This window comes from Lutra lutra, chromosome 5, assembly GCF_902655055.1.
Source record: "Lutra lutra chromosome 5, mLutLut1.2, whole genome shotgun sequence".
Classification (NCBI taxonomy): Eukaryota; Metazoa; Chordata; class Mammalia; order Carnivora; family Mustelidae; genus Lutra; species Lutra lutra.
Window position 1 is genome coordinate 25,405,606 of NC_062282.1, and position 20,711 is coordinate 25,426,316.

Below are 20,711 nucleotides of genomic sequence, written 5' to 3' on the forward strand. Positions count from 1 at the left end.
CAGACTCCCCGCCAAGCAGGGAGCCCAATGCAGGGCTCGGTCCCAGGACCCTGGGATCATGACCTGAGCCAAAGGCAGAGGCTTAACCCACTGAGCCACCCAGGTGCCCCACCACTGGTTTTAAAGGAACGAAATGTGAAGGGCAAACAGGACAGAAAAAGAAGATGGCTATTCTACATGAGGCAACACAGGAGGAAAGAAAGGGAGGGAAGAAAGCCTACATTATGCTCCAGGGACATGAGACCCATCTAAACAGAATTTATACAAGCAAGAAGACGAAAGATGCTGAACTGTGGTCCAAATCATAAAGGGCCTTAAAGCCAGTTTCATGAGTTTATTCAATACAAATGGTAATACTCAATCAAAACAGAGACCAGAGCATCAATTGGAAGATGGAGACACGGAGCTCCATTTCTCGCTTTCTTTGTATTTATTAAAAATATATAGATGTAGGTATATGGAACTAACATGTAACACACCCATTTCCTTAAAGTTTTAGGGCTTTGTAACTTGCATCCAATGAAAATGTCTCAATAAAACTTCAAACAGAAATATTAAACTGAAAAATGCTAACTTTCTTTATCCTTTTGGGAAACCTAAAGCTTCAGGCGGCACTGCAGAGGGATAACACTGCTACCTAAAAAATCACATTAAGATATTATCCAAAGTAACATTTGGCAAACCGAGTTGTGATGGGCTTCACTCAAAAATCACAACACACTCCAAATGCTGGTCAGTGCAGAAATCACTTCGTGCTCCCTGATTTCCAGAGAAGCACACAGACATCCTACATTCCTGCCTTTTACTAGGGTCTTAGGCCCCAGGGCAGCTCAGGCTTTACAAGTCTCAACTGTACAGAGGACACAAACCAAACATAGTAAACAGAAGGGTGAGACTACACAGAAGGCCTCTGTAAATCTCTAATAAAAATAAGAACATACAAGGGCGCCTGGGTGGCTCAGTCGGTTAAGCATCTGCCTTCAGCTCAGTCATGAGCCCAGGGTCCTGGGATCAGCCCTGCACTGGATTCCTGCTCAGCAGGGAGCTTGCTTCTCCCTCTCTCTCTGCCCCCTCCCAGCTCATTCTCTCTCTCTCTCTCTCTCAAATTAATTTGAGAAGGAAGGAAGGAAAGAAGGAAGGAAGGGAGGGAGGAAGGGAGGAGAAACGTATAGAACCAAGGGATAGGCTTCTTGACAGAACAACAGAGTGTTAAGAAGACCACATATGGGGAAAAGGGTATGACAACTAATGGACACAGGATTTCTTTTAGGGAAAACAAAAATGTTCCAAAATTAAATTATGATAGCTGTTAAATCTCAAGACTACACTAAAAAAAATGAATTGTACACCTTTAAGTGTATAAATTGCATAGTGTGTGAATTATAACTCACTAAAACTGTTTAGAGAGATCATATGCATGGTTAATAACATAAAGTAATACTCAAAATGCTTCACAATTTTTAAACATTTCTACTCAATTCCAAGAGAGCAAAAAGTATCACAAAAATAAATTTCTATCAGGCATTCCACCTATATTAATTCTAAAGAAAAAGACCATTCAGATAGCTGTCATCTACCAAGAACCAGAAGGGCATTCAAATTAATATAGAATGGTATGCATTTATTTATAAAGTATAAATTTCACATTATCTTTGGATAGGTATATGTTTTATTATGCTTAATAACTTCACGTGCATTAAAGATACTATTTTTATATGTATTATATATTTACAAAGTACAATTCTTTTATAAAGATACTATTTGGTATGAAGTTTTACTTCATAATAAAACAGTAAGTAAAAATAAAAATGATTATGTCCAGCTATGACATCATTAGCTCAAAAGTGCTTAACAAGGAACAGAACTTACAAGGAATTGTGACTATTACCAAAAGACATTGTTTCCTATATTGCTGCAAGATACCTTCCAGATGCATTGCTTTTAAAAAGACCTACAAGTGCTCTCTCCCTCAGCCTACCATTTGTCTCCTTCCATTTACTGCAAGTTTAAGGAGGCAGCACCATTATCCTGCTCCCTAACACAGAATTTACAAACGTCGTCAAACGTGATTCAAGAGACAGTTGCTCTGGTGCTTATGCTTGGGCTGAGCTCTGAAGCTGAAAAGAAATAAGTTCCAAGGTATGACACACAACCCCAAGAGTAAAATTCAGTTTTCATACCAGCCAACATGCATCTTCTAAACCTGGAGTCATAAATGTGATGTATGGGTCTGCAACCTTCACAGCAAGAACACAACATAAAAACATGCGCACCTGCCCTGGGTCATTGTACCAAAGCTCATCATGTAGTCGGTCAGGATGGGCCTTTTTGCGCTTGATTTCTGCAATGACGTCAAAAACTTCAGAGTCTGAGCTGCTCAAACAGGTGCTGTCCTCATCAGACTCACATTCGGATTCACTCGAACTCTCTAATACAGGTCAGGGGAAAAACAGAGAAGATGAAGAAATTCACAATTGTTTATTCTTTCAGCAAACATCTGGGTGCCTACCCCACACCAAGCACTCCACTAAGCCCATGGATTACGAAAATATTATTATGAAAATAATAGAGCCCATGGTGCTAAGTCACAATCTAGTTACGGAAGCAATGAAAACAGTTTCAGAGAAACACCTAATGAACAATACCAGAGACAATGCAAACCACAGTGGTAGTGTGGACTCTCACATTTAAAAAGGTGCAGTAATTCAAAAAAGGCCGAGTCCACCCTGACCAGAGGGTCCTTGAGATTTCCTGGAAGGGGTGCATGTGATCCAGACACACAGATGGGGCAGAGACAGGCTGATGAGGGGCTAAGGGGAAAGGAATGCAAAGGGGGCACTCGGACCAAAGCATGGAGGGAAAAGCCCAGGCAGACTGGCTAGAGCAAAGGCCCCACAGAAAAATACCAGGAGATAAGGAGTTCGGGTATCACGAATGCCAGAGTGAAGGCTCTGATTACCAGACTAAAGATTTTAGATTTTTTTCTCTCCATAGGAGCAAAAGATGGTTTTAGTCCTTGGAAGTGACTAGATAAAAAGACTGAGAAGTTTGCTAAGTGAGGTAAGCTAGTCACAAAAAGATGTGTGATTCTACTTCTAGGAAGTATCAGACTAGAGCTCAAATTCATAGAAGAGAAAGCAAAATGGTGGTTGCCAGAGGTTAGTGGGAAGAGGGACTGGGGAGCTGTTTAATGGGTACAGAGTTTAAGCTGAGCAAAATGAAAGTTCTGGAGACTACACAACAATGTAAATGGTCTCAATATTACTGAACTGTATATTTAAAAAGTGGTTAAATGGTACATTTTGTGTAATGTGTACTGTACCACAATTTTAAAAAACAGACTTAGAACTTAGGTTAATCCTACAAGAGATTAACGAAGTATAGTACAGTAATAAAACCCAACACTTAGACAGTTGGATTTTTGCATAAGATAGATGCTATTGTCTTCCTTCTTTTACAGATGAGAAAAGTAAGGCACAGAGAGATTAAATCGCTTATCTAAGGTCACATACCAAGTGGTAGAGCAGGAATTTGAACCCAGGCCAGCTGGTTCCATCAGTGTTTTTGCCCACCGTGGACACTGCCTCTCAGCTGGCAAACATAATGAGGATGGGCAGATGAGAGCCAAAGAACATGGAAAAGGCACAGCGGATGCCTCATCTGTGACTCGCTTTCTGTTAGGGGCTAAGGCCTCAGAGCGGTAAAAAGCAGTTTCTATCCTCAAAGATCTTAGCATCTACTTGAAACCTCAGAATACACATGGAAAAATAGACCACCATATGAGAAAATTATGGAAAGTATCCGTGTGAGTTGAGAGAAACCTTCGATCAGAGCTGGCCCAGCACTGGCATTTCCTCATCAAAGCAGGAGCCCCCTGGCAGTGGAGAGGGCCACACGGAATGCCTGTCCATGAGTGGCACAAGGCACAGGGTTGGGGTTAACAGGCTCCTGCTTTTGGTGGGGAGGCTGGTCTATGGTCCCTTCTGATTCTAAGACTAGGCAATTCTACAAGGGACATGACTGTTAACATGCCCTGCAAATGAGATCTCTTATTAACTAAGGAAAAATAAGATCAAAAAAGAGAAAGTTCCATTGTTATGTTTTTTGCTGACCATAATTAAGGAAAATAAAATGAAAGAAGAAATTTCAATGTGTGACTCTCAAGAACTCATCTCCAAAGTCAAGGTTTCAGCAATAACAAGAATCCAGGATCTTGGTTTGGAAGTTGGTCCGAAGTTTGTGACTCACCCAAATCTTCATCTAGCTTTGTCTTAGGAGGCTCCCACGGAGGTCTAGCAGCTTTGGCCTTTTCTTGCCTACTCCCCAGCTCTTCCTCAAATTTATCGTATAAGTCACGCAGCCTACTTGTTCCAACCACAGTAGAATCCCCCTTTGAAAAAGAAAGGATCAATATTAGGAACTACATCAACAATAGCCATACCAAAGAGACATAGGACTTCACAAATAATCAAGGATTTGTAACAGCAAGATGCCATCTCCTTCAACTTAACAAACATTTAAAAACAAAATTCCTAATGCTGGCAATGGTGTTCTGAATCACATACAACATTTATGGCTAACACAATCCTCATGAAAATGCACTCTGCCAACACTGAGAAACATAAGAACTGTTCATCTATGCCCTTCTGATATGACAAAATAAATCATGACCCCCGCCCCCCACAGGATATCATGATAGCTGACACTCTCCTATGGAACATACACTTTCCCACTACTAAAAATCACTAATTCTATCTTCCACATTAACCCAATGATCAAAAATAAATATCCTATGGAACAAAGAAATCACAGGGATAAAAGACATAGCATAGGGAATACAGTCAATGACACTGTGATACCATCACATGGTAACAGGTGGTGGTAGCTACACTTCTGAGCATAACATAAGGGAAACATGTTGTACGTTGCACACCTGAAACTAATGTAACATTGTCAACTATATTCAAATTTAAAAAAATTTTTTTAAAAAGGAACATCTTGGTAGCATCTAAAGTGCCAAAGACAGGAGCACCTGCGTGGCTCAGTTAAGAATCTGCCTCCTGGGGGCACCTGGGTGGCTCAGTGGGTTAAGCCGCTGCCTTCGGCTCAGGTCATGATCCCAGGTCCTGGGTTCGAGCCCCACATCGGGCTTTCTGCTCAGCGGGGAGCCTGCTTCCTCCTCTCTCTCTGCCTGCCTCTCTGCCTACTTGTGATTTCTCTCTGTCAAATAAATAAATAAAATCTTTAAAAAAAAAGAATCTGCCTCCTGGTTCAGCTCAAGTCATAATCTCAGGGCCATGAGACTGAGCTGAGCATAGAGTCTGCTCAAGATTCTCTCTCTCCTCCCTCTGCCCCTCCCCCCACTTGCACACTCTCTCTCTATAATAAATAAATAGAAGCTTTAAAAAAAAAAAGGAAGAAGTTAACATCTTATATATTCTCCCCCACACACATATGCCCCATAAACACAGGGACACAGGCACACACGCATATATGCATACACTCCACAAACAGGGTTCCACAATGCATGCCTAGAGGAAATTCTCCACTTTGCCCCACTCTCTCTTCCCAGGTTGAAATCACTTTAAATGCCATACTCTTCAACTTAGTAATTTTGAAAATGTAAGGGCCAGACCTATCAGACATTGTGGGAGGCCACAATAAGGCTTGAGATGAGGACCAAACCAGGCCCTGACTTGTGCCTCCTTTAAAGTCCGAATAACCTAACAAAAGGTTTGTTTAGGACGGGAAAAGTTGAATAGCACTGAGAAAGGGTCTGTGCTATGAGTTGTGAGCTCGCCTACGTGAATTCCCACACGCTTGCTAAACAAATTAGAACAATTCGGTTGGGGTCATAAGTTCGTGGCTGGTCCTTGCTGCCCTAGTACAGCCCATAAATTACTTTCAGGTTTGCTGTAACAATACAGAACAATTGTACTGGCATCAGCCATTTGGTGTCACAAGGTCTGCTTATAGTTAAGTGTGAAACTTATTATGGGAACTCGTGGTTGTTTAACTAGACACAGATGTATTGCTTCTCCTATTGTAATATCACTATATATATGGCCTTAATGCTTTGAATAAACTTAGCACTGTTGGACATCCTCCTCAGTGCTCCTCCTGCCCCCATCTCTCTGCTTCTCGAGTCCTTTTCTTCATCCTCTTACCCTCACGTTCCTGGTCGATTTGTCACGCCGGCCGCAACAAGACATAAAAAGCAAGTTAAAGCGAATCCTAAAATCTGATTGTCCCGAAAGAGGTTTTGCTTTTTCAAAGCTTCAACTCATTACCGACATCGGCAAATCTAGGCTAGCTGACACTCTTTCTACCTCTCTACTCCAGAAGACAAAACACAAAGGTCAATGTTGGGCTTCTAGTTTATTAGTTTTCCTTCTACACCAGTTTTAATACACCCATAAAAGTAGAAGGAAAAAAAACTATGCCTGTTTAAATTCTTTGAGCCTCAATGCCTTCACCTTTGTTATTTTAAAGATATTAATATCCATGGCAGCCATTCTCCCTTCTTCCCTGCTAAAAGAACCATGATTCCCTTCAGATTTGGGTAGAGAATTCCTGGTCAGGAAAAGTAGGCTCCAGCCAGAGTCCCTCTGACCCTCAAAGATGTCTCTGTCCTCATCCCCCAGAACTAAATATGTTACCTTATGTGGCAGAAAAAACTCTGCAGATGTGATTAAGGAATTTGAGAAGAGGAGATTATCCTGGATAATCTGGGCAGGCTCAATCTAACACGAGCCCTTAAGAGCGGAAAACCTTTCCCAACAGTAGTGAGAGGTGCAGTGAAAAGAGTCAGGAGATTCTCAACACACGGGAGACACTCGACCTGCACTGCTCGTTCTGAAGACGAAGAAAGGGATCTATGAGCCAAGGGATGCACACGGCCCCCAGAAGCTGGAAGCAACCTGCACCAGCCAGCCAGCAAGTGAACAAGGACCTCTGTCCCATAGCCACAAGGAACTCAACTCTGCCAACTACCTGAGAGAGCAAGAAACCAGATTCTCTTCAGAAAGGAACACAGCCTTGCTGGCACCTTGATTTAGCCAGTAAGACGTAAGTTTGAGTTCTGACCTACAAAGCTGTGAGATAATAAATGTGTATTGTGGTGAGCCATGAAGTCTGTGGAAATTTATTATAGCAGCAAAGGAAAATGAAACCCTGGGAAAGACCTATGATGTAGCCCTGGGAAAGGGATGGAAGACAAGATCCACAGGAGCTCTGAGCAAGTTCCTGGAGGAAGGCCCTACCCCACATGATCCCTGCATCCTATGTTTGGACAGAAGTGTGTAAAGATGATACCTGGGGTCATCCCAGGCATGGGGTGGACTCTCCAGAGGCAGCAGATGTCAACCTAGAGCCCTGCCATCAGTGACCCACTGAATGAACACCAGCCACCATGTCCCTCCAGACAACTTGAGAGAAATAAACGCAGCTTCTTTAAGTCACGATTAGTCAAGCATGACTCACACCCACATTCTTAACCGACAGATACCTTCTTTCCAGTAATGTTTTGAGGATGAAGTGAGGTAATGGGGGAAGCACTAGTAAAGCTGCAGCACCATGAAGGTGCTCAGCATGTAAGCTTTCCCCTTCCTGCATCACATGAACCACGACTTAAAACCCTACTCTAGTTTACCAAGCAAAAGACCACACCACGAGATCCCTCAAATTCTTTTTTCTTAAGACAAGAGAGTCTACTTTTAAGTTCCCTGTAGATAACATCCCAGGCCAAGTAGAAGCTAGTTTCACAAAATTCCAAAGAAAATGCTTTTTTATCTAACCTCATCCACTAAATCAGACATCTTCAACTTCTCACCTCCCAAACCAGTAGACGATCATTCCTCCACTCATCCATTTAATCAGTGAATATTACCACGTGTCTACCTGTGGCAAACAGGCCTAAACTAGTAGGATGGAGTCATAACACCTCTCAGGAGAAAGAGACTAAAATAGAGGGCGACCAAAAATAAAATGGAGATAGGAGGAAAACAAGGAAAAAGAGGCGAGCATATGAAAGAGGAGGTCATGGAGTTGGGATACAGCAACGAGGGAGTGGGCTGCAAGGCTGGGAGCCTTGCCTTGAGCAGCACGTGCACTGAATCTCTCACGAGCCCAGGAAGGGTAACGGGTGAAGATCCCTGCTTCCACAAAGGCAGACAACAACCATGCATCCATGGTTATCTTTGGTCAAGGACAGACTTGTAAGAGACAAACTCAAATTCTTATTTCCCATTTTGCGGGGGAAAAGATACACATAAACACATAACCACAAACTGCATACAGTAGTTCTGTGTGAGAGCTGATCAAACCACCGGTATCAAGACTAGCAGTGTTATAAAAATGCAGAATGAAGAGATACCTTAATTAATCTACTGCAGCACTCTTGCATTTGGTTGTATAAAACAACTTTGGTCTACAGCAGTGGTTCTCGACTGGGGAGGGGAGGAGGGGGCATCTGGCAGCGTCAGAAGACAGCTTCAGCATCACAAGTGCAGAGGGGTCCTACTGGCATCCTGTGCATACAGCACAGAGACGCTGCTCAACGTCTTACAATGCACAGGGCAGGCCCCACCAAAGAACTATCTGACTCCAAATGCCAAAGGTGCCAAAATTGAGAAACCCTGGTCTACAGCTTCTCAGACCTACCACCTGATCCATGGGGTCACTGGAGTAGTAGTTCTCTGAGTGGGTGCAGCGGATCCACACAGGCTTAAGAAGTTCTTCTTCCTCTTCCTCATTTTTGTCAGGCAGTGTCTCCTCCGGCTCTTTTTCCTTTATTGAGGTATAATTCTTCTCTTTGCCAGTGCTCTGGCTATCACTCCATCTGTCTTTTTCTTCCTCCCAACGAGCTCTCTTTTTCTCCCTACTTGGGGAGCGACTTTAAAAGGAGGCAAAGGATGCTAATTATTTAAAATGTTCTTATGTTGTAAAATGATTCTTTTTCAACTACTTAGTTCACGTTTTACCTCAAATGAAAAGGCCATACCAAACCACCATATTTACTTTTGTTAAACCAGTGATTCCTGAACACTAGTCTGATGGCATCAGAATCACCTGAAGTTAGTTGTTTAAAAATACAAATTCCCAGGCCCTACCCCAGATCTACTTACTGATTCACAGTCTCCGGGGGTGGGGCCCAAGAATCTGTATTTTTAATAATCTCCCCAGGTAATTCTGGTGTGCATCCAGCAGGTTCAGGGACAACCAGCAAACCGTAACTCCTAGAAGAGAAAGATATTTCGGAAATATTGGAAAATCTCCACATACAGACAATCTCAGCAACGAGAATACTCGTTTTGAATCTTCCACAGCTTGCTTTGCCAAGAAAAAAAAAAAGGCTGCACAAAACATGGTTTCAGCTTGGCCAATAAACTGAGCCTGAGGACCATAAATCAAGAGTGAACCTGTTTTATCCTCCCCAACCACCTCTCTGGAAGTCCACACTTGGGTTACTCATTAGTGAACCACCACTCTAATTCTGATCCCTGCACAGATTAATATTAACTCAATTAAAAAGTATAAAAACAACTCAATATCCTTGAATTTCTGCTTGAAATATGCAAAGGCCCATCCTATGGATATGTTTAGAAAGAAAAATCTACAGGACAGATTTTAACTTAAGATCCAAAAATTTAAATGCAACCATACAGACCCTGAGAATGCAGCCATGGACAGTAACTGCTGTATCAGTGCTATGTGGGCATCCTCTGCAGCCACAACTAGCAAAGTCACTATCATCCAAGAAAGCTTACAATTGGATCAAAGTCATAGATTCACTATTCACATCAACTCTACCACTAACTTCTGATTTTATGACAGGAGTGTGCAAGGGTGGAGGGGAGAATGGGTGGATGATTAGAAAGATTACATACATTGATTAGTTACTGATATAACTTATAATTTACAATGTACATCATTAATTTTGTTACCAGAAGTTACCATACAATGTATGTACATCCACTGTAGAAAGCTACTAAAGTATTAACAAAAATAAAATAACTCACCCATAAAACCACTCCGAGATAACCACTACATTTCACAAATATGTTAAAACATACAGATACAGGACTATATATAAAGACATACACGGTTTAACAAAAAAAAAGGAACTCTATAGCCTGCCTTTCTCACTCAAAAGAAAATCAGGAATACCCTTCTATTTCAATGCATCTATACCTGAACCACTTTTATAATGGGCGCATACTGTTCTTTTATATATATATGTGGCCATAATTTAACAAATCTAATCAGAGTCATTTAGGCTGTTACCTTCTTTTTTTTTTTTTTTTTGCCATCATAAATGCTACTGTGAATCACACTTGTGTCCTTTGTACACCTGTCAAATTATTCCACACAAAGAATGTATACTATTTTTTAAGGCTTTCCTCTAGATAGGTAGTACCAGTTTAGACTACAATCAAAACCACATGTGAGCTCCCATTTCCACACAACCCGTCAATATGATTTTTTTAAAACTCTGCCATTCTGACGAAAGAAGTACCTTATTTAACTTCCAATTTTTTTTATCACTACTGAAATAACATTTCATGTTCACTTTCTTTATGAACATCCCAATCATATGCTATGCCAGTATTGTTAAAATTAGGAATATAGTCTTTTTTATTCATTGAAAAAGGTTTTTGATTAAGATAACTGCCCCTCTGTCAATGGAATGCAACCTCTTTCAGTTTTCTGTCTTCCTTTTAATTCTGTCCATTGCCACATATAACTTATACAGCCAAATCTGGAGATTTTTTTTTGCTTATGCTGCCTGCCTTAGTGTAATGTTTGGAATACTTTCCCATACCAAAGTTAAATAAATATTCTTTATTTCCTTCAGTTACTTATTAACATTAAACTTTTTTATTCTACCTCTCCAAAATATAAGACAGAAATCTAATTTCCATTTTTTCCTCCATATGGCTTATCAATTGTCCCATCAGTTTCTCCTCTGACTTGAAATAATTTTATGATAAATGTAAATTTTCATACTATTTGAATGTTGCTCAATACTTGGGGTATTTTATACCCACATCAAATCGTTTTAATTATTCTGTGTATTGAACATTTTGATTCCACTAAACTAAGTATCCCAGCATAATTATTTTTCTTCATTATTCTCACTTCTATTCCAAAGAAGAACTGGAGTCATTGTAAAGTTTTAAAACTAGTAGTTCAATTGAAGTTACATTAAAATCATGGATTATTTGAAGAAAAATGGTATTTTTCACAACACTGGCCTCCACTTCCGCTGTGGGAATATGGAATGCCTCCATGCATTTACACCATCTTGTCTTTAGCTACATTTCTAGTTTTCTTCACACTCATCTATGTATTTTTTAAGTTTATTAAGATATTTAATTTTAGTTTATTTTCTAGAGTGAATCTACATTTTTTCCCCACTACATTTTCTTAGGTGTTTCCAGTATTTAGGAAGTATATTAGTTTTGGTATACTTCTTTTATAATTATCAACTTCAGTGAATTAATTCTCATTGTTTCTTAGCTGATCCTCCTGAATTTTCCTGCTAATACCATTAGCTAAAAATGGCAACTCTTAGCCTCCACTAGTATGCGTTGGTTAGTTTGTGTGTTTATTTTAGTGCTCACTACAAGCCTAACACTCTGCTAAGCAATTTACTGACACATTTAATCCTTAGAAGAATCCTATGAGGCAGATATGAACATCTCCTACAGAGGAAACAGAATTATGAACTGCATCACTTGCCCAATATCACAAAGCTATTAAGTGGTAGTTAAATGCTAATACGGTTGTATCACACAGACATTCTGACATGTACTGAAATCCCACCAAATGTTTATGCCAAGAAACAGGGGCAAAACTATCCTCACTCCACTCCTCTTGAGGCAGGTGTCTTGAATGATGGATGGTCAGAGTTGTCTGTTGTGAACATCAATTAATATTTTTTTAACACTTTGAGAGGGTCATTTCAAAACAGGAGCAAAATATGTTTAAGTTAAGTGTCTCAGACACTCCAAACTTCAAATCCAAACTTGAACTTGTTTCTTCACAACAAGCTATACTACAAACTGTAAGTTTTCCTCCTTTACAGTATTTACATCTCTGATTTTAATTTCTCATCCTCTGCATTAGTTGGAACTCATAGAATCCAAGCCTCTGCCTTCTCCACAAGCTACTGGGCATTGGAGAAGAAACCACTAGACCAAAGAGATTTCCAGCACTCTACATTAATAATCACCAACCTCAAATGGGCCCTCAATGGTTTGAGGCCCACGGTATCTGGCTTCTTTTTCCCCCTGTCCTTAGCAACTCCTCCACAGGTCCTTACTCTGAACAAACTCTTCCTTGTAAATCTCATCTAATCCCTGCCATTTAGTATTTCCACCTGGGATCTCTTTTCTTAACTTTAAACCTATGTATCCAATTAACTACCACATAATTCCACTTGGTTGGCTCACAGATTCTCAAACTCCACATGCCTAAACTATACTCATCTTGCATCTTTCCTAGTGCTCACCACCCACCATGGGGAGCACCAGATCTCAGGTGATGGCTGCTGACTCTTCCCTCACCATCAGTTATCCTACTGATCCTATCTCAGTCAGTACTGAGATAGTACTACTCAGTTCCCTCTATCGTTCCCCATTACCACTGTCACTGCACTGATCTAGGCACAATCGCTTGTACAGATTACTACAAAAGCCATCTAAACTCATTTCCCAACATCCAGGCTTGACCTTCTCAGAGCACTTGGCTACACTGCAACCTTCACACATGTGCTTTTCTCTCCCTCTTCCACCCCCTTCCCTAATGCATTCCTATAACACTTCAAGTATCAACTGTAAAAAGAGGTAAAATTTGGATTTTTCTATGACTTCCCGAGACTGAGATCACACTATTGTGTTACCAGAGCAACGTGTAATTGCTCTATCAAAAGTACTTCTCATGGCACTTAACTTTCTCATTCCTAAAGTGGGGACTCTTGTGAATGACTGTATCACTCACACCAATACAATACCTGGGACACACATGATTGCAATGTTTTTTGTTCACTTCTTGTTAGGTGACAGTGATAGGCAATGGAACTGCATCTTTTTCCTAACTCGTATGGGAAGGACTGAAAGGTTTAAACACTAAATCTGGCTCTTCTGAGATGGTGTCAATCAGGTTCATCATGAGATGATATTCTCCATCATGTTAGAAAAGTTTGTTTATATACCTAGTTTACCAAGTCTTCTATTTATAAGAGGATGCTGGTTCTATTTTAAATACCAAATAAATAGGAACTGAGATAACTCTACAGATTTTGACACAAAGAATTAATTATAGGGGCGCCTGGGTGGCTCAGTCATTAAGCATCTGCCTTCAGCTCAGGTCATGATCCCAGGGTCCTGGCATAGAGCCCCGCATTGGCCTCCCTGCTCAGCAGGAAGCCTGCTTCTCCCTCTCCCACTCCCCCTGCTTGTGTTCTCTCTCTTGCTTTCTCTGTCAAATAATTTTTAAAATCTTAAAAAAAAAAAAAAAGAATTAGTTATAGATTTCCTAATACTAACCAATTTACCCATGCAATCTTGGAGTAAACTATTATTTAGCATGCTACTAAAAACAACTGGCTAATATACTAATCAGTATTTTCATATCCATATTCATAAGAGAGATGGTTTTGTAGTTTTCTTTCCATTAGGTTACTAACATTTTGCCAAGTCGGTTTTCTGGGTGTCACAGCATGAACTGAGCTCACCTTCCATCTTCATCAATGTTCTAGAATGGTCTAAAACTTTTTTGGACATGATATAAATCCAACTTTTTCAATTTTTTCCAGTTACTGGCCTAATACACTTTTTGCTTCTTAAGTGATTTGTAGTATCTGCTTTCATCGAAATCAATGCATCACAACCAAGTTTTTAAATTTTGTAAATATAGCATCTGTACTTATACCAACATACGAGAATTTTTAAATTCCCTTCCTTTTTTTAAAATTTTTTATTTATTTATTTGACACAGAGAGAGAACAAGCAGACAGAGTAGCAGGTAGAGGGAGAGGGAGAAGCAGGCTCCCCAATGAGCAAGGAGCCCGATGTGGGGCTTGATCCCAGAACCCTGGGATCGGGGCCTGAGCCAAAGATAGTCTCTTAACCAACTGAGCCACCCCGGCACCCTAAATCCCCTTCATTCTTATGATCCATTCTTTCTTCTACCTAATAGAATGTCGTTTTTCTTTTCCCGATTTGCCACTTTATAAATCATATGACCTTTCAAAGAAGTCTTGCATTTACTTCCAAATATTGTTATAGTGCTATAGTTCTGTTTGCTATTTAATTTTTTTATCTTTAAATCCCTTTTTCTGCATTTCTTATACTCTACCAATATGCAGAGCCAAGTAATCAGATAATTATATAAACATATTTATATGTATTACATATAATTCTACATATAAAATATATACATACATAGTTATCATTTATTTGGCACTAACTCTGGACCCAGTTCTAAGTGTTTTTACATGTATTATCTCAATGACTACTAGCCACTGAATAAAGTGTAACTGTTCTTATTTTAGACAAAGACACTGAGGCTTCAAATGGTTAGATAATTCTGCCCAATATCAAAACTGGGAGAATAACTGACCCCTAATCTATCAGACTCCAGAGTGCTATTCTTGATTATAGGTCCACAAATTTTACCTCTTGATATAGAACTGGTTACACCCTATAGATTTTGGTTTACAGCAATCTCAGTGTTGTTCTTCTAAATAAAATGTGACTGGAGTTTGTTTGGGTTTTTTTTGTCTGAAACAAGTAAATTTAAGAGCATAATTATGAATTCCCAAGTTTCCTTTTTTTACACCTTAAATTATTAATGTGTATATTGTTTTATAGCAATTGAGGCCAGAAAAAGTGACCTGTAAAATTTCTGATTTTTGGAAATCCATCAAGATTTTCCTTGTGCATCTTTAATACATCTTGAAAGTAAAGGTTTTTAAGTTACTAGCTGATTTAGCTTTTCACAGGGCATTTTGGATAGACTCAGGCTACTTTGAAGACTTGGTAATGTTATGTATAAGCACAAAACCTAATTCAAGGAGATCTAGGACTTCTTTCAGTGTCAACTCCTTGCTTACCTTCCAGATCTCTTATACTCTTTTTTGTAGGACCTTTCCAGAGATGGTGATCTTCGGCTGTCCCGGTGCCTGTGTCTCTCCCGTTCCCGCTCTCTTAAAGGAATTAAGACACAGAGCTGTTTTCAACAGAAAGACTCAAAAACACCATCTCTTTTCACTAAATTCATCTTCTAAATAAATGGACCTCACAAATTTTCCAGGCACTATTCTCCATGGGACATTTTTATTCATATTTATTAAAGGATAAAGGCGCTTTTCACTTTACAGAAGTTAACTTGGACATTTTTTGTTGTTTTCTTTAAAGAAAGAAGTCATACTTGATGCTAAGCAGCAAAGGGATTTATGATAATCTTCTCTCCAGATGGTCCAACCAGCCAATCCTCAGTTGTTTAACCTACAGGGAAAAGTTTCAAGGATTCTACTACCTAGTCATTTCAAGAAAACTCTCAATTTCATCCATGAAATAAATGTAAATTAAAACTCTTATTGGGAAAATTAAGATAAGGTTCTATAATTGAAGAGTTCTAAACTCTTACAGGTTAAAGGCCTGAGTTACAGTTCTAGGTATCCCTGATACCTAGCCATGAGACTATAAGTCACTTCACCTTAATATGCTGTTTTCATCTGGAAACAACTCTAAATGGAGACACTGGGTTTATGCAACATAAAATAGAATGAGGGATTTTAAAACCTTTCAATGTAAAATGGGAATTTAATAATGATAACAATAATAACTTCTGAGTCTATTTAGTAAGTGCAATGAGGATCTGGAATAAAACCTGGAACTCTATATAGAGTGTTTAAATCAGAACTAAATCTAAGGGAAATAACCACCCAATCTTAGAATGAAAAAAAAAAAAAAAAGTCATAGTAGCCGGGGTCCAGCAAGAAGACTACAAATAGGTCTGAACCCAAAAACATCCCCCAACCTATTGCCAAATAGAAGAAATGTAAATATACTGAAAAGCAAAGCTTACAAAAATGATCGACTGTGTAGATACTAAAGCAGAAACTGTTTTTTCACTTAAAGATCATTCCTCCTCAAGAAAGATTCCCTCTGTATAAGCCTCAGGTATACACCGGCTATCCAAAATAAAGTAGCCTGAGCTTGGGATTCCACATTCTTTATCTCATACACTTCTAAAATTACAGTTTACTGAGGTCCCTGGGTGGCTCAGTCAGTAGAACATGCAACTCCTGCTCCTGGGGTTTGAGCCCCACATGGGGTGTAGAGATTCCTTTAAAAAAATTAATAAATAAAATTACAGCTTACTTTTAAGCAGTAAAATCCCAAGTAGTGAGTGGTACCACATGACAAATAAAATGTAATGTGTATTGGCATGGTGGCTGAAAAGAATAATTGCCTATATTTCCAAGTAAAAACTCAACTGAAAGGACAATCCTAATTTTTTGTTTGTATTTTAACATCCAGGCAACAGAATTTTTCATCTGAGAATGACACTTCTGACAATGATTGCTACCCTGGAGTGGATATAAACTGAGGAGGCCAATGTAGATATAAAGAACATTAGTAACACTATATAATGAACCCACGTAAAGCAAGAAAAACAATGTTTGGGTTACTTTTCCAAAGACTCTTCATTGTCTGCAAGCATCCAGATATTCCTTAGTACATAATACTAGCTCTCCGATGGCTACACATTGTACTCACGAGGACAGCTACGGGGATTATTGTGCGTTAGCCCCACTCAGGTCTGGGAACCACTGCAGTGACCCCACCAACACTGCAGAACAGCATGCTTAGTACACTGCATCTGTGGCTGTTTCTCTTCCCATTCCCCAGACTAACCTTGATCTTTCCGATAACAAATACACACACCCACTTCTTCACAAACTTCCTCTAAAAATACTTTGTCCTAAAACAATCTGGTAATTAGTATTTAACCATATTTTAGAGGAGAAAAAGAAGGAAGATAGAAAAAGGATAGACTGACTTACCCTAAGAAGCAAGCGGAGAAGTCACCAGATGAGAGACCACAGAATTTACATAAACTTAACACGATCTAATGCACAAATTTGTGACGTTTTGGTTTTCTCCAATATACTTCTAGAAGTTATGCTAGGACATCCTGTGCCCCCTTTTTTTATTCACAGAAACATTCCATATAAGACAGACGACTGACACTCTACCTAAGACCTCAAAGGGAGCTGACTATAATGTGGCCCTGACACTAAGGCAGCTCCAAGGCAGACACCCAAATGCATTACAAAGCAATTCCAACAGAAATAAAGGCCATGTAGAAAGATGAGCTACCTGCCTAAGCAGGTCTTTACTATGTAAAAGAGCTGTGGTTTGGGATAATGCAGATTCGTGGCACTTGATTTCACTTACCAGGAGAGATCCTCAGGTGACAGGACATAAGGTTCTTTAAATAAACACATAGCTCAAAGTTTAAGCCTGATTCAAGAATTTAGGATTTTTACAGCAGAGCCCTAAAAATTCCTCTAACTGCAGCAGCCCAAAATGGGGGGGGGGGGAGCGCCCTTCTAGAATGTTGAAGTCCACAGCAAAGTGTTTCCTCAGAAACAGGATTATTAACAATCATTTCAAAGTCTAAAGAAAACTATTAACACTTTCCAGTTTAGATTTTTACCATAAAATTATAAAATAAACTATCATAGGCCTCTGCCAATTAGTCCATCAGAGAAAAATTAAGGACAAAACTGACTAGAAACAGTAATTCACACCAAAAAGATTTTTTAGAGTCTATCAACTCTCAGCCAGGTCTGACCCACCAGAAATCAGTTATCTCTGCAAGAAATAAGTTCTCTTCTACCTTCCACTGGGCATCAGGAAGAGGAAACAACACATTTTCCTTCCAAACCTTCTAAGCACTAGTCACTCTCTTCAGGACTGAGAATGACTACTACCATTAACTGGCAAAATGTTCAGTCATTACCTTGAAAGTCAACAGCCATGAGAAAAATGTGGAAACCGAGAAGTGAACTGATTCCACAGGAGCCAAGACCAGCTCTCCACATGCCCACATAGTGAAGTGACCTGGGTTGGGGAGCTCAAACCCTTTCAGCACAGAAGTTCCATAGGACAATGAAGGTAAACACATCACAGGGGACAGAAGGAGAAGCACCACTACTAGCTCGACAAATGGAAAGCTTCAACAATTAAAAAGAGTTCACTGAAGGTACAGATTACTTGGTACAATTGTTATCTACATAGTTTTACTTTTCCATCTAAACCACTGGTTCTTAGACTTTTGGAGAAAAGTCTTGAGACTCTGCTCTAAGGTAACACTTTACTTACAGAAAAACATGCAGACACATAAAATTCGGCATATAACTTCACAGCATTTCTATAAACCCATCTATGAGTCCCAGTTTAGAAATGCCTGCTGGAAACCTTACTTTCTTACATATATCTGCTACAAATATTTGGTCTCTTGAAAAAAATGAAAGCGATCTGGAATGAAACAGTATTTTTCAAATACAACTTTCCTCAGTATGAATACATTTCAATGCAACAAAATCAAATTAAAAACTATTTTGAAAACTTTGTAACCAACGTTATTGGATTTTACAAGGAAACAGAGCAAGAAGGTAACTATGTACAATAAACTTCCACTTATCCTAAAAGCCAGAAAACAAGTTCAGCTTAACTAATTCAATTCCTATACCATACACAGATCAGTTCCAAAAGAACTCAGGTGCTTTAACCTGATACGGTGATCATACTGAACAAAAATAAATATGATAATGCAAAAAAACACACGAAAAAGCAATACATGAACCTTCATAGATCATCATTAAAATGTCAGCTGTATTATGCAGAGTAATCAGCTTACACTCATGGCAATGAATCTACAATGATACTTTTGAAATGCTTTTCAAAAGTGGCTTCTCTGACATTGACTACTTTGTCAGTTGTCTCTTCCTCTTCAAAACAGCCCCAAACATGTTTTCTTCCCTTTATAAATAAAAAATGCACCGCTGGACCTTTTTGGTTTGGTTTTCTGAGAAACCCAAATGGACCTCTGCAGTTCACTAAGAACACACATGGGCTTTACCTGCTCCGCTCATAGCTCCGGTGACGGGAGGGCGTTCTCCCTCGGTCGTAATCTGATCTGTAGCGGCTGTCTTGTCTTCTCCTGTCAGGACTTCGGCCTCGTTCCCTCCGATCCAGGGACCGATGCCTCTCGCCTCGCCCGTGACTGTGATCCCGGTGCCTGTGATCCTCATAGTGCTTGAGCCTTTCTGGGGACCTTCTCTCACTGGGAGCCTTTGGGAGTGGGTATGGAGGGAGGTGCCTAAAATGAGGACTACTGCTATTATTAGCACTGGGTGGGAAAGAACTGGGGTTGTTCTGGAAGCTATTAAAATTGGGAGGTGGGAAATTATGGTGTGAGTATCCTGGAGGGTACTGATAATTGACCTGCTGTGGCATGACCGGAGGGGGTGGGGGATGGGGCATGGAAGGAGGGGGCATCATGAAGGGGAAAGTGCCTTGTCCAGGAGGTGCTCCAGGGACTGGGGGGTTATTAGGACAGGGCACTGGTGGCGGCATAGGAGGAAAACAGGGAGGCACGGGGAAGGGGGGCCTCATCTGGTGGTTTGGGAAGGGGGGCCGTATAGGGCAGGGGGGAAGAGGGCCTTGGGCTGATGGAGGCATGGGAGGAGGGAAGGGGACAAAGTCTGGTCGTGGAGGCAGAAAATTGGGGGCTGGAGAGTTTGAGAACGTGGTAGAAGGGGCACTTGGGGGTTCGTATTGATATTGCACAGGAGGCTGCTGAGGGTGAAGTAGTCTCAGATTTTGGGGCCTGAAGGCTGGGGCTGAGGGTCTGGCTCCATGTCCTCCTCGCCCTCGGGGACACCCTCGTCCTGGGTGGAACGACATTCTATGACTTTGCGGGAGGTAAGAAAAAGAGAAAAAGAAAAAAGAACCTAAAACTCACCATAAACAGGGTTTCACAAATGCCTGACCACCTTCCCGAGCAACGGACAGACCCCTTCAGCCACTGGATTAGTCCACCCATCTGACACTGCATTCTCTGTAATACCTCAAACTCCTCATAGAGAATAAACTCTTCTTCCCCTGTCTCAGTCCCTGGCTTCTGTCATCCTTCAGAATGATGAACTCAACATCCCACTGTTAAATTAGTTGCTGTTCTGTCTGTGCTCAGGCTCCCCAAAAATCTGAACCTCGTTGCCACATCATCCCACCCACACACCCCACATTCTCTACATCTCTACATCTGCACCAGCATCTTCGTCTTCACCTTCCTCCACTCAGCAGAGACTCCATAAATGCAACATAACAGGTTCTACAAGGAATTAGTAACCCTCCCCTCTAAGACAATACCACTGGCTCCTCTTTTAGTGTTTCCTATCTCAATAGATAATAGCGTTTATTGGTCCTCAAATCATACACGAGGGAATTATCTGGTAACTTTTCTTTCCTTATCCCCTTTAGCCAAAAATTTATTTTAAATCCCCATCACTTCTCTTCATATAAATATTTCCTGATTTCATCCACTTCACACCATCATTTCTTCCCTGGCTACAATAATAACACCCTTGCTGGCCTTTCTACAATCACTATTGCTACCTACCAGGCCTT

At 40.3% G+C, this 20,711-nt stretch overlaps 1 protein-coding gene across 7 annotated transcripts in view; it reads right to left on the reverse strand.

The window, feature by feature from the left end:
* Positions 1–20,711, reverse strand: part of DROSHA (drosha ribonuclease III) — a 120,496-nt gene that overhangs the window by 97,164 nt on the left and 2,621 nt on the right. For 4 of the 7 annotated variants that reach the window (XM_047729201.1, XM_047729198.1, XM_047729199.1 and 1 more), the window contains 6 exons: positions 19,162–19,995; positions 15,119–15,211; positions 9,126–9,236; positions 8,662–8,893; positions 4,249–4,390; positions 2,274–2,428 (listed from right to left, as the gene is read on the reverse strand). In XM_047729201.1, the coding sequence (XP_047585157.1) occupies positions 2,274–2,428; positions 4,249–4,390; positions 8,662–8,893; positions 9,126–9,236; positions 15,119–15,211; positions 19,162–19,995 (1,567 nt within the window). The remainder of the gene's footprint in view (positions 1–2,273; positions 2,429–4,248; positions 4,391–8,661; positions 8,894–9,125; positions 9,237–15,118; positions 15,212–19,161; positions 19,996–20,711) is intronic. The other 3 variants (XM_047729202.1, XM_047729203.1, XM_047729204.1) reach the window with 3 other exon arrangements.